At 44.5% G+C, this 17,466-nt stretch overlaps 2 protein-coding genes across 9 annotated transcripts in view; one reads left to right on the plus strand and one right to left on the minus strand.

The window, feature by feature from the left end:
- The window catches only part of DPH5 (diphthamide biosynthesis 5), a 45,420-nt gene extending 40,662 nt beyond the window's left edge, over nucleotides 1-4,758 (minus strand). The window contains exon 1 of one of the 3 annotated variants that reach the window (XM_053248235.1): nucleotides 4,647-4,758. The gene's annotated coding sequence lies outside the window, so the exon portion shown is untranslated. Of the gene's footprint in view, nucleotides 1-4,448; nucleotides 4,606-4,646 lie in introns of those variants that run through there. The other 2 variants (XM_053248236.1, XM_053248234.1) reach the window with 2 other exon arrangements.
- A 15-nt stretch (nucleotides 4,759-4,773) lies between these two features.
- LOC128324090 (uncharacterized oxidoreductase ZK1290.5-like) overlaps nucleotides 4,774-17,466 on the plus strand; it is a 119,311-nt gene continuing 106,618 nt past the window's right edge. For 4 of the 6 annotated variants that reach the window (XR_008306634.1, XM_053248233.1, XM_053248232.1 and 1 more), the window contains exon 1: nucleotides 4,774-4,975. Coding sequence is in view for 5 of the 6 variants with exons in the window: in XM_053248233.1 (XP_053104208.1) it covers nucleotides 4,855-4,975 (121 nt within the window). In the remaining variant the exon portion in view is untranslated. The remainder of the gene's footprint in view (nucleotides 4,976-17,466) is intronic. The other 2 variants (XM_053248230.1, XM_053248229.1) reach the window with 1 other exon arrangement.

Genomic DNA, 17,466 nt, shown 5'->3' on the forward strand with positions numbered 1-17,466 from the left:
AAACAGCAGGGGGAGCAGTCTCGCGAAAACTAACAACTTTTTAATGCCAGATATACAATGTCATAGCACTATATTGCAGCGATTAAACTCGAAACAAGGCATTGGAAATATGAACAGCACCCTGCTGTAAGCATAGGGACTGCGGTGTCACAACACAGGAAGTGTGGAAGCACACTTTAAAGATTCATCATGACCCCATTGAAGGGTGTAATCTCGAAAGCACCTAGGTGACAGAACAGAACAGGTAAGAGCTTTCCCTACAGAAATTACACTCCCCTACAGAAAACAGAGCTGATTTTCCACAAGCAGCAAGGGGAACACACTTTTAGTGCAAGGGTTCCTGAAATAGCATAACAATACAAAGCATAGACTTTCTGCTTTACAAAACTTTTGTCTGCTTTTAAAATTAGTAGTACCAAACGTCCTTTAATTTGATGGAGAAATGCACAGTTGCTAAGGCTATTAAAAGAATTAATACTCTCAGAACAGCAGGGTTACATTGCTCATCACTGATTATTTCACAACCACAATCCACATTTTGACCATTCTTGTGCCTAACAGCAGCTTGAGGTGCAGAGATCAGTAGATGAAGTTTTTAACAGAACAACATAAACATAATCAACTGGTAAGATGAGCACATCTATGTGATACTAAAGCCACAACTACAGCTGTTGGTCAAAAGACTGCCATCCCTAACAGCCTCTATAAAAGCAGAGAATGGGCTAGTTGGGGAAGAATCCCAGTCACCGTATCTTAAGAAGGATATTGTAGAAATGGGAAAGGTGCAGAAGAGGGCAACCAAAATGATCAAGGGCCTAGAGCACTTTCTTTATGAGGTTAGGCTACAGCATCTGGGGCTCTTTACCTTGGAAAAGAGGTGACTAAGGGAGACATGATCGAGGTATATAAAATTATGCATGGAGTGGAGAGTGGACAGAGATAAATTTTTCTCCCTCTCTCATACTAGAACCAGGGGTCACCCCATGAAACTGAAGGCTGGGAAATTTAGGACCAACAAGAGGAAGTACTTTTTCACACAGTGCATAATTAATCTGTGGAATTCTTTCCCATGAGATGTGGTGATGTCCACCAGCTTGGATGGCTTTAAAAGGGGCTTAGACAGATTCATGGAGGACAGGTCTATCAATGGCTACTAGTCTGGTCGCTGTGGACCATCTCCAGCCTCAGAGGCAAGTCTCAATACCAGTCGCAGGGGAGCAAAAGCAGGGGAAAGGGCATGCACATACCTCTTGCCTGTGGGCTCCCCAGAGGAATCTGGTGGGCCACTGTGTGAAACAGGATATGGGCCTTGTGCCTGATCCAGCAGGGCTGTTCTAGTTGCGGGAAAATCCTCTGGAACCTTGCCCTCCTGTTTAATTGAGTCCCTTGCATCCATCCATCCATCAGGTTGGATAGAGAATGGGGTGTCTTACTGAACTAAAGAGGATTTGACATGGTTCCCGCAATAGAACTCATTGCCTGACAGAACTGAGTCAAATTCAATGAGGGTGTGTGCTCAAATAAGCTTTTTATTCATGATCATGAAGTACAAGTCAGGAGTCTGACAAGCACTGTGCCCCGAAGGTACGCAGTTGCTAGTATAGATTTTTAAAAGCAAGCAAATCAGTAAATCCTATAATACATGCCTTTGTAATTAAACAGATGTTTTCATGTAGTGCCAATTAGCCTTGGACATGAGCTACTGTTTGGCCTATCTGACCTCCCTACTTCTTATTGGTATCTTCTGGTGCCAGCTATGTTTCTTTTTCTGCTGAGTGGGGAATTTGTCTCAGGACCTTGGCTACATACTTGGCTTGGCTTGGTTCTTTGCGAATAAGATCTCCTGTATTCGGGCCGACTTGGACTCCACTATTTCTGCAAGGTCTATGGAGGAGGTGTCCAGCAATCCCTCTTGCAGTATTAGATTGGATCAGTTTCAATCTGTGACTCCTGAGGATGTGGACAAGCTGCTTGGGGCGTTGTGGCCCAGAGTTGTTCTCTGGATCCTTGCCCAACTTGGCTACTTCTATCTAGCAGGGAGATGGTTGGAGGTGGCCTAGTTAACATCATAAATGCATCGCTAAGGGAGGATAGGATGCCCCCCTACCTGAAGGAGGCAATGGTTAGACCACTCTTAAAGAAACCTTCCCTGGACCCCTTAGCAATGGACAGTTACAGGCCAATCTCCCTTGGTTGGGCAAGGTGATTGAGAAGGTGGTGGCCGACCAGCTCCAGGCAGTCTTGGAGGAAACTGATTATCTAGACCCATTTCAAACTGGCTTTAGAGCTGGCTATGGGGTTGAGACAGCTTTGGTCGGCCTGACGGATGACCTTTACAGGGGAATCGACAGAGGGAGTGTGACTCTGCTGGTTCTTCTGGATCTCTCGGCGGCATTTGATACCATTGACCATGGTATCCTTCTGGATCGCCTGGGGGAGTTGGTGATAGGGGGCACTGCTTTGCAGTGGTTCCATTCCTATCTCTCAGGTAGATTCCAGATGGTGGAGCTTGGTGACAGTTGCTCTTCAAAACGGGAGCTGTTATATGGAGTCCTTCAGGGCTCCATTCTGTCACCAATGCTTTTTAACATCTACATGAAACCGCTGGGTGAGGTCATCAGGAGGTTTGGTGCTGGGTGTTATCAGTATGCTGATGACAGCATACTGATAACACCCAAATCTACTTCTCCTTTTCATCTTCAGGAAGTGGCACTCATTCTCTAAATGCCTGCCTACAGGCAGTAATGGGCTGGATGAGGGATAACAAATTGAAGCTGAATCCAAGCAAGATGGAGGTGCTCATTGTGGGGGCTCAGAATCTGAGGGATGAGTTAGATCTTCCTGTGCTGGATGGGGTTACACTCCCCCAGAAGGAGCAGGTGCGCAGCTTGGGAGTACTCCTGGACCCAGGCCTCACCCTGGTATCTCAGGTGGAGGCCATGGCCGGGAGTGCTTTCTATCAGCTTCGGCTAATTCGACAGCTGCGCCAATTTCTCAAAGAGGATGACCTCAAAACAGTGGTGCATCAGCTGGTAACCTCCCGGCTTGACTATTGCAATGCGCTCTACGTGGGGCTGCCTTTGTATGTAATCCGGAAACTTCAGTTAATTCAGAATGCGGCAGCCAGATTAGTCTCTGGGGCAACCCGGAGAGTCCATATGATGCCTGTTTTGAAACAATTACACTGGCTGCCGATATGTTTCCGGGCAAAATACAAAGTGCAGGTTATTACCTTTAAAGCCCTGAATGGTTTGGGTCCAAGATATCTTAGAGAGCGCCTTCTTTTACATGATCCCCACCGCACGTTAAGGTCATCTGGGGAGGTCTGTCTCCAGTTACCACCGGTTCATTTGTTGGCGACTCAGAGGCAGGCCTTCTCTGTAGCTGCTCCTGGGCTGTGGAATGCACTCCCAGCAGAAATTCGTAATCTTAATTCTTTACTGACCTTCAAGAGAGCCCTTAAAACCCATCTGTTTGGCCTGGCCTTTCAGGGTTTTTAATTAGTTTTAACTGTTTTAATGTTAACCTGGTTTTCAGGGTTTTAATTGTTTTGATTGTTTAATTGTTTATATTTGTATTTTTGTTTTAATTGTTTTTAATGATTTCTGTTTTTTAATTGTAAACCGCCCTGAGCCAGCTTGGAAGGGTGGTATAAAAACCGAATGAATAAATAAATAAATAAATAAATAAATAAATAAATACAGTATCTCTTGTCTGGCTCTGGTATTTGCTGCCTCTTGGCTGAGGGGTCTCACATCCTTGACTCGAACAATTCATTCTGGCCTACTGGCCTTACATTCTGTTTAGAAGCCTGAATCAAACTTTTATACACTTATTTGTAGGCCTGGACTAAACATTTCATTATCATTCTCATGTTCTTAACTAATCATGGTTTGTAAGTCCAAATTCTGACATGCAGGATGGAGAGCACGGCTTCTGCACAAGTGTGCCCCCTAATATTTTTCTTCAGACAATTAATTACTGGAGCACAAGTGCATCCTTTAGTCATCCTTCACATCACAGATCAGCCTCTGTTTTTTCTTTATTGTCTCTCACCTATCCTAGCCCAGCTTGCCTCTTGGCAGGGCTCTTGCACTATGTAATAGATGCAGCAATTCAACGGGGGCAGCTCTTTCCATTACATACAGCAAACTGACCAAATGCAAAGGAACGCACTAAGCTCCTCTTTGGACTTTGGCTGCTGTGCAGAAGAGGGATTTCAGCAGGTGTGTTTTCTCTCCCTCTTTCAATTCTGCACAACAATGTTAGTTGCTGAAAGTCGCTCACTCTCGCTGGGCGCCTTTCTCCCAGTCTAGTCTTCCTCACAGCCTTGTTGGGAAAATACAAGGGAGTGTGTGCGCAACATAATAACGGAACTACTGCAGTCCCGCGTCCATTGCACGTTACTCGGAAGTAAATGCTGCCAAGTCCAATGGGCTTACACTCACGTGAAAAAGCACACACACACGACACGAGCCTTATTCAGGTTCTCTCTTCTTCATTCCTGAACACGGCAACACGTGCTGCAGTCCTGTCACATGCAAATCTGTACTTGCTTAGCCACACCTACGATTGGTCGGAATACACAGAACCCTCGCCGCCCCCAGCCCCACGTGCGCGCGCGCGCGCCACCTCTTCGAACTCACATGCTTGCTGCCAGCTGTTCTCCTAACGCGGCTCCCTTCTTTCTCCACGCTTTCGTTTCGGCTTCCTGGACATCTGACCACTTGCCGCAAAGACACTTTTTTTTGTTTTTCGTCACTTTACGACATTAGATGCAAAGCGAGGAAACCGATATAGCTGGGTAGTGCCGCGCATGTTTGTTGCGGGGTAGGAGGTGAATGAGGCGAGTGGATGGTATCTCTCCTGCTGAGGTGGAGACGGCTCAGTATGAGTACCTGGGAGCCCGGGAGGGCGCTGAGGGTGCCCACCATCCCCCTTTCCAATGGTTTGAACATCCCCCTGTTGGGGCTGGGTAAGTGCAGGAGGCACCACTTGGCATCAACTGCAAACGCAACAACAGTAAACAGTGATAACCCCCGTGCATGCATTTTTCATCTCCCTCAAGTCCCTTCTGGCTCCTCTTCCTGCAGAGATGCATGGAAGAGGAGTCCTACACTCTTCACGACTGAGGCACACTTTTTGATTTCTGAAATAAAATAGGAGAAACGCTTTACTCTGAATCTGACACTTCCAAACGTAAAAATCTAGCTGTCCTCGCAGAAGCTCATCTATCCCTTCTGTTTCTGCACTGACCCGAGTATTTCTCTTGCCTGGAAGAAGGCAAGTAGCTCGTGCAGTGATTTAGGGACAGCTTCTTGTGAAGGGGGGCTGGTGTTTAATGTGAGCCTGATATGTAGATTGCAAGCTTGCAGAAAGGGCTTGCCATTAATTCTGTTTGTACAGCAGCTTTATTATTTAGGCACTTAAGAAACAATACATATTATCACACCTGGTGTGGAGATTCAGTAGAACTATCTATGTAGTTCCAGGACAGGCTAGTTGGATGGAGGTCCTTGCACAGAAACTTGAGGGATGCCATCTGTGTGAGCAGATTTGGGACTGATGGAAGCCTTTATTTATTCATCTGATTTCTATACGACCCTTTCAAAAATGGTTCAGGGTGGTTTACACAGAGAAATAATAAATAAATAAGATGGATCCCTGTCCCTAAAGGGTTCACAATCTAAAAAGAAACATAAGACAGACACAAGCAACAGTCACTGGAGCTACAGTGCTGGGGGTGGATAGGGCCGGTTACTCTCCCCCTGCTCAATAAAGAGAATCACCACGTTAAAAGGTGCCTCTTTGCCAAGTTATCAGGGGTATTTCTTCAGTTTCTTCAGTTTCTTCCTGAACAATTTAGCAATTAATCCTGCAGGCTTTTAACCTAGCCAGCACAAACTGAGTCATTCATCTGCTTGTTTTATGTTTTTGTAAAATCATTACAAAAAGACAATTATTGTGATGAAGGTGTAAGAAAGGAAAATTCTTCCCTCAATCTTTGGTGAGGAATATTTATTAATCTAACAGTTTAAGAGTGCAATCCTTTGCACTGTTTGGGAGTAAGTCCCATTGAACTCAGTAGGACTGACTTCCAAGTTGTTGTTAGGCATCTACAAATCCACCTGCCAGCTCGCCAGTGTTGAGTTCACCCAGCACCAAATAGATCTCCTCCCCAGAGGTCTCATTTCTACTGCCTTAAAGGCAGGGAAAAGCTGCTCCTCACCGCGCTGCGAACACAGCGGCCATTTAACTTTTGAACAGGGGCTGCGCAGCCCCTGCTCGGGAGCTAAACCAGCAACCCTCATCTGATGTCAGACATGGGGGCACGTTGGGGCCATGAGGCGTGGCCTTTGATTGGCCGTGGCCCGGGCTCTTTGAACTCGTTCGCCCAGTGGTGGCTCTGCCCTGTTTGGAGTATCCAAAGTCAAATAATCCCACCAGTCCTTTGTAGCCATGCAGAGGAAGCACAGCCATCTCTGTGCAGTACTCTATACCTCTGGCAGGGGGCCGGGGTGAGGGCTTGTTTGTGAAAAGTAGATTCCTCATCCGACTAGAGTTGCCATGGCCCACGGAATTCTGCGTTTCACCCGGATTTTAAGCATCTCTTCAGATTGCTTAGCCCACCCAGATTTGCCCAGATTTCAGCTTTTCTTTTCTTTTTTTTAAAGCTAAATTTTAGCCCTTCTAGAAGCTGAGTTCTGGAGCAAAATGTGCAGTCACTATTCTGCTCAAAAATTATGTTCTGGCCTATTTACATAATATGCAGATTAGGCACATGGATTTGGAAAGCCAGAATATGCGGGGATGTAACTTGCCTAGGGAGCAAGAGGTTGCTGGTTTGTATCTCCACTGGTATGTGGCTAGTCTCCCTATATCGGGCAGCAGAGATATAGGAAGATGCTGAAAGGCATCATCTCATACTGCGCAGGAGGAGGCAATGGTAAACCCCTCCTGTATTCTACCAAAGAGAACTACAGGGCTCTGTGTGCGCCAGGAGTCAACACCAACTCGACAGCACAACTATACCTTCCATACGACCCCAGCAGTAGTTGGGAAGGTGTACAGGGAGCAGTGGGAGGTGTGGCCCTTTTCAAGCACTTTCTATGGTTTATGGAGAAAGGACTGCACTCCCCAGGCTTTCCTGTGTTCTGGAGCTCCCCAGAACATCGCTGCCCATCACTGGGGTAGTACAGGGCTCTGCTTCCTATAAAGGCACTACCCTCTCCTGCTGCAAATGTGTAGTATTGTGCAAAAGCTGCTGTGCTCGGAGTGGCCACCTGCACATGGTTCCAAAGGACTCATTCGTATTACTCAGTTTCACACATGCTGAAGTACAGCCCTGATTGCTACTTGTTTTCCTCCGACCGTCTACATTTAGCAGTTATGTGCAATGCATATGTTCAATAGGTACAGCTTTTCTCAGCTTGAAGATGCAGTTATAAGGAAAGTTCTAGTTGTAATACTCTTTATTTATCTTATTTTTATTTATTGTTAAATTTATATACCGCCTTTCATTAAAACAATCCCATGTAGCTGTTCATGCTTCCGGCAGGGAGAGAAGACTGGAAACCTATGTCACATCTTACATATAAGATGGCAACAGTACCAGAGTTTGATACATTTGTCATTAATAATTAGGCATTTGGAAGTGCAAAGTGTTAGAAGTGTGTCTTTGAAATGTAAAACATTGGGCAGCATTACAGCTAGTACTTGAGCAGACAAAAGATGGTCTGCTTGTGTGTGAGAGAGATTTTTGCTGATTCCTCCTTCTCATCAGCCCCCTGTGCACCCTTAAAATATGTCCCTGCAGGTTGGGGGATCGTTAGCAGATTTCTGAAGCGTGCAGTGGACTTCAGAGAGAAGGGAGGGATAAGTGAAAATCACCCCCTGCCATGTGCAGGTAGAACATCTTTCTCTTGTGTAAGTACTAGTTGGGATGCTTTCCGTTATTACCACCTTGTTCCCACCATCAAGTCAACATTGAAGCTATGAACAAACTTGCATATTCCATTGACTTCTCTGAGGTTTAGTTAACAATTGCAGCCTCATTTCATTAAGGAAAAGTTAGGATGGCCTTATTAAGCACATGCTAAATCCTGTTCCTCTGATGGTAAAATAATTTCCCTTATTTGTGCTAAAATATGGAGTGTTGGAGGGAAAGAGTGGATATTGTTTTTGTTGATTTTAGTAATAAGACTCAAAATGTCCTGATGCAGTGTACTGTCTCCATACTAGCCAACTTTGCATTAGGGGTGAGTAACACTTGCAAGAACTTTTCTTTTGTTAGTTAAGAAACATCCAGATGCCTCTGTCATTTAAATGTTAGCAATTATAATTCATTTTTATATGGTACATTTCAAATGTTCAAAATGCTTCACACCCATATTAATCCTTACAAAATCTTTGAAAGGCTAGTTATATTATTGTCATATTGAAGTTCAGGGAGCTGAGGCAAAAAACCCAATGAGTTCAAGGCTGAGTTGAAATTTGAGCTCAACGGTTTCAGGCTCGCACTCTTATTTCTTTATTAAGGCTATTGGTTACTTTTCCATAAAATACCTGAAATGATATACAGCAAAACAAAACAATATATTTATTAAAGCCGAACTAAAACAACAACTAGCAGCACTATCAAGCCAAATTTGGCTCTTTTAGGTCATAATGGGAGTACCCTGTGGGCTTATGTGCTCTTCACCCTTCTCCTCAGTTTGCAACCTTTGTTAAAAGCAACATGAATTAACAATGGTTACCAGAACAACAACAACAAAATATTTATATACCGCTACCGGAACAACAACAAAAACTATTTATATACCGCTTTTCAACAAAAGTTTCCAAAGCAGTTTTACAGAGAGAAATAACAAACAAATAAGATGGCTCCCTGTCCCCAAAGGGCTCACAATCTAAAAGAAACATAAGACAGACACCATCAAAAGTCACTGGAAGTACTGTGCTGGGGGTGGATAGGGCCAGTTAATCTCCCCCTGCTCAATAAAGAGAATCACCATGTTAAAAAGGTGCCTCTTTGCCCAGTTAGCAGGGGTAAAGAGGAAGAAGAAAAACTCCAGTGCAGATGCAAGATTAATTGGGATTAATTCTGAAAATGAAAAGAAGGCAGCAGCCACATGTGCTATAGAGAGGAAGGATAAGTATTCAAGTCTATGAGGTGCTTCTGACTGAACCGTGATTAGACTGAGCAGTGTTCTGTCTGTCCTGATCCTTAGCTACTGTGTTACTTGGGCTCTCAGTGATGCATCCAAGCTCATTAATTCAACAGCATCTTAATCAGAAGCTACATTAAAAAAGCAGAAGGTCCCTCTCCCCAAGCTGCTCAGGCGTCTCCTTTCATTATGAAGGCTTGGAAAAGTTTTTTCTCTTATCATTGGAGTAGAGCAAATAAATGTTCTTTCTCTTCCTGAAGCTCTTTGAGAATTGGAGAAAGGGATTTCTTTGTTTACCGACCTGCGGCTGATGTTTTGAAACAATGTTTCCTTGGATTAGGACATTTGTTTTGGCTGTCTCTGAAACTGATCTCACTGTTCCTTTAAAAAAAAGACATTTCCCCTCCTGTACAGCTGGCACCGTGTTAGCTAGCACCTTCATTGCCTGCTCATTGGAGCCCAAGCAAGAAGAGCTGGTGAAGTCAGTGGAAACACTCTCATTTGATAGTAAGAAGCTCCTTGTTGAGGGTGTAAGTAAAACCCCGGAGAGAGCAGTACCTCCTTCTTCCTACATAAGTCTGTGGAGCTGGTAGTAAGAAAAGGTTGGATGCAGTTGTGACTCTGTGGGGGAAAATAAGGATAAATCAGATGTTAAGGCAGCTAGGAAATATTAAATACTTAAGATGTTTTTGAGCTTGAGTATACTTTAAGAGGTTGGTTTTGAAGGCAGATCCACATTAAGGATACAGAATAGTATCCTTAATGTGTATCTGCACAAATAATGTCAACAAGGTAATGTCAAGAAATACTGTATCAGTTCTGTAAGAAATTCCCCTGTTGTTATGGAGCTGAAGTGTTCTAATTCTCTAGATCATGCTGTGAATGAACGCTTCTGTTCTAAGAATGCTGGATGTGAACTGGGGAAATTTGGAAAACCATGATGTCAAGGGCTATCTGTATGTTGTGCTTCAGTAGAAATAAAAAATGTATTGGGCGCACAATTTAGCCTTCTGGAAATTTCAGATTTCATTTTCAAAAGAGCAAGTTTCTAGCCTTTATGGTCATGAAGGGTTTGAGCAAGACCTGCTGAAATCTTAGAAGCCAGGAGAGCTGCTGAATAAAATGTTAGGGGCTCTAGTGACCTGTGCAGTGTCCCCTGTAACAGGGATTCCCAGATGTAGTTGACTACAACTCCCATAATCCCCAGCCAAGGCCATTGCACCTGGGGATGCTGGGAGTAGTAGTCAACAACATATGGGAATCCCTGTTACAGGGCACACTGGCCCTGTGTCGCTCTTTGCTACAGGATTTTGCCCCAGGATTTTAAGAAAGCAGAAACCATGCACATTTGCTGAACTTGCATAATATATGCAGGCCATAGGATTAATGAGTCCCTCAGAATGCCTAGAGTCCCTCAGGGGCAGCTTTTCCGGTGGCTGTGGGGGTTGCAATGAGGAGGGTGGGATGAAGATACTTCTGCTAACACTCCAGCCATCCCACACACACTGCTATTCAAAATGACAAATGGGATGCCAAAAGAGTGAGTTGAATCAAAAGCCTTGCTTTGCTTGGCCTGTTGTCTCAATTTATTTTGTAAAGCCAAATATTGAACATATAAAGCACAACTCAGTGGTTTTCACACTTTGTACCTGGAGATCAAATCCTTTCCAGATCAATTAATCTGCTGAGGAACTCCATTTTTGAACATGCTCTAAGTTACAGATGTGGCATTAGTCAGGCCTGTTGTGTGTTATTGCTCCATGTGAATGCACCTACAGCAGAAGTGAGCAGAAAGTGGACATTTGACTAATTTCCAGTGCCTGTTATTGCACCCTTTTCATTGAATTAACATTGAATTAAGGCATTTGATTTAAGGTGATCCAATCCAGTAAGGCACTCCTTGTGTTCTTAAGTAAAAAAGCATAGTCTGATTGCTCAACTTAAATTACTTATGCCTTATCTATTAAAAAGACTCAGAATTAAATATATAACTATTTAAATAATAAATATATAAATAATTAAATATGAACTCTTGGTTTGAAAATGTAAAAAAGCATTGGGGAACCTTTGAGATTCTTGAGGGGGGAAAGTCACAAAGTTGACATTGGCCATCCCCTGACTTAGAATGCTCCCACCTGTCCTCTGTATACAATATATGCATGACAAGACAATCTATAGGGTGTGCAAGCTGTCTTTCTTGGATGTTAATCCAACATACATGTGTTCTCTTTGAGGAATCTCTGATAAACTTCTGAGTAATCTCAGAGTTCTACAGAACACAGTTTTGCAAACCACTGGTTTAATGAAAGTTTGCAGAAAGAGGAAATTTGTTCTGCATGTTGCTCTGCATATGGCCTATTTCTAATAGGTAAGAAATTATCAGTTCCTGGTCTTTCTAAAAGCTTCCGTAACCTTTATAAAACTTCTTTTTAAAAGTTTAACTGCAACAATAGCTAAAACGGTTGAAAAAATAATCCAGTAACTACAGGAGCATTTTATGCTGAATGAGCCCTTTGGAGGCCATGCTGTGCATTCAGTGTGACAATGTTATTTGAAAGCCATGGTGGGAGGCAAGGGACTTAATAAATGGAGTCTCCTGGTGTTCAAAAGCATTTGATTAGTAGCTGTAGCCTTAGCAAGATACTTCTGTGAACTTTTTATTAAGCTTAGAGAACAGAAACAAGTAATAGCAAAGTTGTTCACCATGCAACAGTGTTGAAGATGGAAAGGCATGGTACATATTCCTAAAAGACTGTGCCTGACTTTGGTTGTCTTTTAACAAAATAAAAAAGCTCCAATTTCCTCTGTTCAAGGATCCCCTCCCCACTTTTGGTGAGCTTTGATATTTTTATTTTGACTGCACATACTTCATTGGAACAAACAAACAAAAGATGTGTTAGGTGTAGTGTGCAGAATGTTCATAGTTTTTAAATAGCATTGGCTGGTGAAGCAGCACTGACCAGAGAACCAGTGTGGTATATGAACCAGTGTGGTATATGTAAAGTGAACCTACTTGAGCCATGGGTTAAAATAGCTGCTCAAGACTTGGCATTCACTAAGTGAACATGGTCCGTCACTCACTGAGTGACCTACCTCACAGGGTTGTTGCAAAGATAAAATGGGATAACCCTCATCTGCTGAAATCCAGATGCATACCGTGGAGAAAGTATTTTACATGAATTCTGTACATGAAGTACAGCCTTATTTCTCTGAATTATCTTTGAAGACTCCAGACTATGAGGTTAATGATAGTTATCAGCAACACAGATAGGAGATGGTGTAAACAGAGCTTCATTGCTGGGAATTCATGCTTCACTTCTTACCTTCCACTGACCTTGAGCCCTTCCTTCCTTCCTTTCAGAGTGTACAGTTTATATCTGGAGATAGTGATTTATTTAGTTATTTATTTAACTAACACAGTTGAATACCGCCCATATTCAAGTCCCTGGGTGGTTCACAATCTAAACACACAACCATTAAAACATTAACACAATTAAAATAGTTTAAAATACAGATTAAGACTATAAACTAAAAGCCTGGCTAGACAGGTAAGACTTCAGGTCCTTCTTAAAAACATCCAGAGAAGGGGAGGCTCTAATTTCATTAAGAAGCGCTTTCCAAAGTCCTCGGGCAACCCTAGAAAAGGCCCGGGTTCGAGTTGCCACCAATGAAGCTGGTGGCAACCGCAACTGGAACTCCCCAGATGATATTAAAAGGTGGCGGGAAGAAGGCATTCTCTTAATCACCTTGGACCTAAGCCATTCAGGGTTTTATAGGTAATAACCAGCACTTTGTATTTTGTCCAGGAATTTATTGGCAGCCAGTGTAGCTCTTTTAAAATGGGTGTAATAAGATCTCTTTGGGTAACCCTGGAGACAAACCTGGTTGCTGCATTCTGTACTAGCTGCAGTTTCCGGACTGCGTACAAAGGTAGCCAAATGTACAGCACATTGCAACAGTCAAGTCTGGATGTTACCAACATATGCACCACTTTTAAGGTGGTTTATCTCCAGAAATGGACATTGCTGGAGTATCAGCTGAAGCTGATAGAAAGTCCTCCTGGCCACTGCCTCAGCCTGAGAAATCAGGGAGAGTTTGGATCCAGAAGTACTCCCAGACTACATACCTGCACTTTCTGGGGGAGCGTAACCCTATCCAGAACAGGCATATCTAAGCCACTTCCTAAGTCCCAACCTCCCACAATGAGTAACTCCTTCTTGCTTGGATTCAGCCTCGGCTTTGTTGCTAGCACTGCTTATTCTTCAGGCTCCCAGAAGCTTCTCTTCTTATGTATGAGACTGCAGGCGAATGGGTCTCACTCACCTCAGGGCAGTTCCACTAACAGCTTGTTTTTTCTCATCCATCCCATTATAGCCTCCAAGCAGGCATTTAAGGAAGTTAGACCATTTGCTGATGAAGCGCTATGGAGAAATAGATTTGGGTGTCATCAGCATATTGAAAACACCTTGCACCAGATCCCCTGATGATCTCGCCCCGTGGTTTCATGTGGTTGTTAAAAAGCATTGGAGATAGAATGGGGCCCTGTGGGACCCCATACAATAGCTCTCATTTTGAAGAGCAATAATCTCTAAGTGACACCATCTGGAGCCTACCAGAGAGGTAGGAGCGGAACCACTGCAAAGCAGTGCCTCCCACTCCCAATCCCTTCTGGTGCTCCAGAAAGATACCATCATTGATGGTATCAAAGCCACTGAGAGATCTGAAAGGATCGACAGAGTCACACTCCCCCTGTCAATTCCTAATTGGAGATCATCCAACAGGCCGACCAAGGCCATTTCAACCCTATAGCCCTCCCCAAAGCAAATTTGAAATCGATCCAGATAATTAGGACAGGTTTTCCTCAAACTTTTTTCCTAGGGTTAAGATTTTCCCAGGCATCTAGAATGAATTGTTTCACCTTCCATTTCTCAAGAGCCTTGTAACACTTTTCTCCCATTCTATACCAGGCCTGGTCAGTGATTTCTTGACAGGATGTAAAGAATCTATCAGCATGGATAAGCATGTGTTTTACCACTGTGTTTTTCCATTCTGTCTGACTTGCAGTTGATTGAAAGACACAGGAGTGAGACACTCCTGCATCTGAAAATAGGTGGAAATGTCTTTAAAAAACAAATAAAACACAACCATTTTATATCCTGCTCTTCCTCCATGGAGCCCATAGCAGTGTACTACATACTTAAGTTTCTCCTCACAACAACCCTGTGAAGTAGGTTAGGCTGAGAGAGAAGTGACTGCCCCAGAGTCACCCAGCAAGTATCATGGCTGAATGGGGATTTGAACTCTGGTCTTCCGAGTCCTAGTCCAGCACTCTAACCACAACACCATGCTGGCTTGTGTAATGGTGCAGCCCCACTGTCGGGGACACCCTTGATGGGACCCCCGAGAGTCACCAGAGGAGGAACCCATGACTAGCTGCTCCCTTGAACCAGGTCGAGAGACCTCTCCAGCCCCATGCAACACCTGGGTGAGTTTCCTACAGGTAGAACTGTATTCCAGGGACCCAAGACGCAGTCCCTGCTGAGGGATCACTGGCATTGTCCCCAGGAGCACCGTCTCTCTTGACCCTGGGTCCAGTTGCAGCCGGGATGGCAAAGTGTTCAACTGGCAGCTCACCAACTGATGCTAGAAGGGTCTCCTTGTGAGGCAGAGGGGTCATCCTGGGAGGAGGAGTCAGAACCGTCAGAACCAAACACACATAAGACTGAGTGATACCAGGAGATGGGTGGAGTTTTCTTGGTTCTTATTTAAGCACCTCAGCCACTATCTGTTGATGTAACAATCCTATGTAACTGTGCTTACTCTGTTATGCTCCATACAGGTGCAATTCAGATGCCCATCCACACCTGTGCTGCTTAAATCTGTGAGCTTGGGGTATAGGGAGCTTGGCTGTGGCCAGAGGACAAAGTCCTCTGGTAGCTCCCCCATTTCCTAGGTAGGCAGGGAAAGGAGCTCCCTTTCAGCAGTTCGACAAACCGCTCACTGGGGAAGGGAAGCTCTCCCGGGGCTGACAGGCCCCATTCTCAACATTGGCTCTGCCCCCTTGTGTCTGACATCAGATGCATGGGTGGGGCCAGTACCCAGGAGAGGGTCCATTCAGACCCTCTCCCATCCTTCCCCAGTTAGTGTTTCATTGAAATGTTGGCTGGCTGGGTCCCCCGCCCCAGCACAGCCATCATTTCATTGAAACACTGGCTGGAGAGGAGAGGGGTGTACCTTGCGCTTCCAGCTGGTAAGCACTTCATTCACCAGTTGGGTGTGAGAGGGGGCAAGTGGATGCCCTAGCTGAGACCAAGGGAGAGCCTTGGCAGCTCCCCCAGTCCCTGGCGGCCAGGAGACAATTGGCTCCCCTTGCTCTATGCTCCCTATGCCCCTGGATTTCAGTAGAATTTAGCCAGAATATTTTCTTTGAGGGGGCCTAACAGAGTGGGAAATCATTTCAGAATAGCCAGAACATTTAGCCAAATTACTTAAAGGTATTTAATTGTATTTATGTATTCTGTTGTTTTTGTTTCTTTTTCTTGTACTTATGCTGGCCTTGGGCCGAAATAAACAAATACATACATACATATTTAATTGTAGTATTGCTTAGTTTGATAAAACACTGCCTGTACAATCTATATATATATATATATAATCCTCCTGGGTGTGCCTTTAGAATGTGCGTCCTGGCGCCCAGCTGATTGGCTGGGCAGTGGAGGCACCTGATAGGCTGAGGTGGCAGGAGCTCGCGCGCGACAGGAGGCCGTTGAGCTGCTGCCGGGGGAAATGGAGGCAGCGGCGGCCCCAGCCACAGTGTGGCAGCGGTCTGCACGCCTGCCGGGATCTGGAGGTGGCTGGGCTGCCAGGAAGAGGTGGCGGTGGCAGGAGGCAGGAGAAACCGTGAGCCGGGGGGGGGGTGGAGAGAAGCGGGCTGGGCGGGTGTCAGAGACACCCGCTGGAAGACAGGGAGAAGGGGTTAAAGCGGTGGGGTGGGGAGTCGAACTTGGGGCACTGACGCTATGCGCCCAGTCAGCTAGTTTTCCTTCTGTTACCAGTATTCAAAAGGTTAGGAACTTGCTTTAAAAAAGAGAGAGAAAGGGAAAAAAACACATAATTTGAGAAGGATCTGGAATATCTTTGAGGGCGCCATGCTTTCACTGCCTCTGGTTACGGCACTGTTTGAGCAAACTGGCTATGCAGAGGCACTCTGACACCTGGACTTCGAGGCCAAAGTCCAGGGCCTCCACATCCCCTGTGGGCCCCCAAATCCTCTTTAGTCTGGACTTGGGTGGTGTGGTTTGTGCCCTCAAGAACCTACATGTTAGAAAATGATTATTAACTTGTGGTGGGGGTGGGGCACTCCAAAGACTTTTAGGTCCAGGCTCCCAAATTACCTAGGTGCACCTCTGTGGCTATGTGTAGTGTTGCAATAAAAACTATTGCTGTTTGTAGGTCAAGACCACGTTTGAGACTACCTCCAGCCCTTTGTGCTGTACATTCAGTATAAAATAAATGACGTTTTAATGGATAAAGCATCAGTACAGATTTCTCCAATAACATGCAAGCTGTTCAGATGTATGGATGGAATCCCAGGAAAAGGTCTGATGTTCTTTGTAGCATATGCAAAGTAAATGAGATGCATGTTTGGTATTGGGTTTGACAGAGCAGAGATGTATCCCTTTACTAATGACCTGCTTCGGGAAGTCTCCTGTTCAGTGTTGGTTCCTTTGTTTGCTATTATTGCTATTACCCAGTTGTCTAGTTTCATGGAGATAGGCTGCATTCCTGTGTATATAGAACCTGTCAATCAGTCCCTTTGACATCAATAGGGCTTACTTCTAAATAGACCTGCATAGGATTGCACCGCATGTTTCATAAGCATTACTCGACTTTTCTATCCTTGTCCGGGCTATAAAATATAGGTTCATGCTCTTATTGCAGTAAATGGAAATCTTGCTGTTTCATAAGCAACAGGATTTTATACAGTTTCTCATCCTTTGCATATTTTTGTCATATTGATTCACTCTGCTCTCAGTTCTAAAAAAATCGATAGACCTTGGTCATGGTAACCTCTGGTCTCCCCAGTAGTAATCTTGTGTTGCATTAAGAACCAGCCATTTATTCTTAGTCTTGGTGTTCAGTCTTAATCAGCTGAAACTGTGTCAAGAGTTACCTCTCAGCTTTGACAGCTGAGGAAGTTTCCACAGTTGCCTTTTGGGTTGAACGATACAGCACATCTATAAATCTACCTTTCCCCCCCTCATTCATCCAGTCAACAGCCATGGTTGTGAAAACTTGC

This window comes from Hemicordylus capensis, chromosome 4, assembly GCF_027244095.1.
Source record: "Hemicordylus capensis ecotype Gifberg chromosome 4, rHemCap1.1.pri, whole genome shotgun sequence".
NCBI lineage: Eukaryota > Metazoa > Chordata > Lepidosauria > Squamata > Cordylidae > Hemicordylus > Hemicordylus capensis.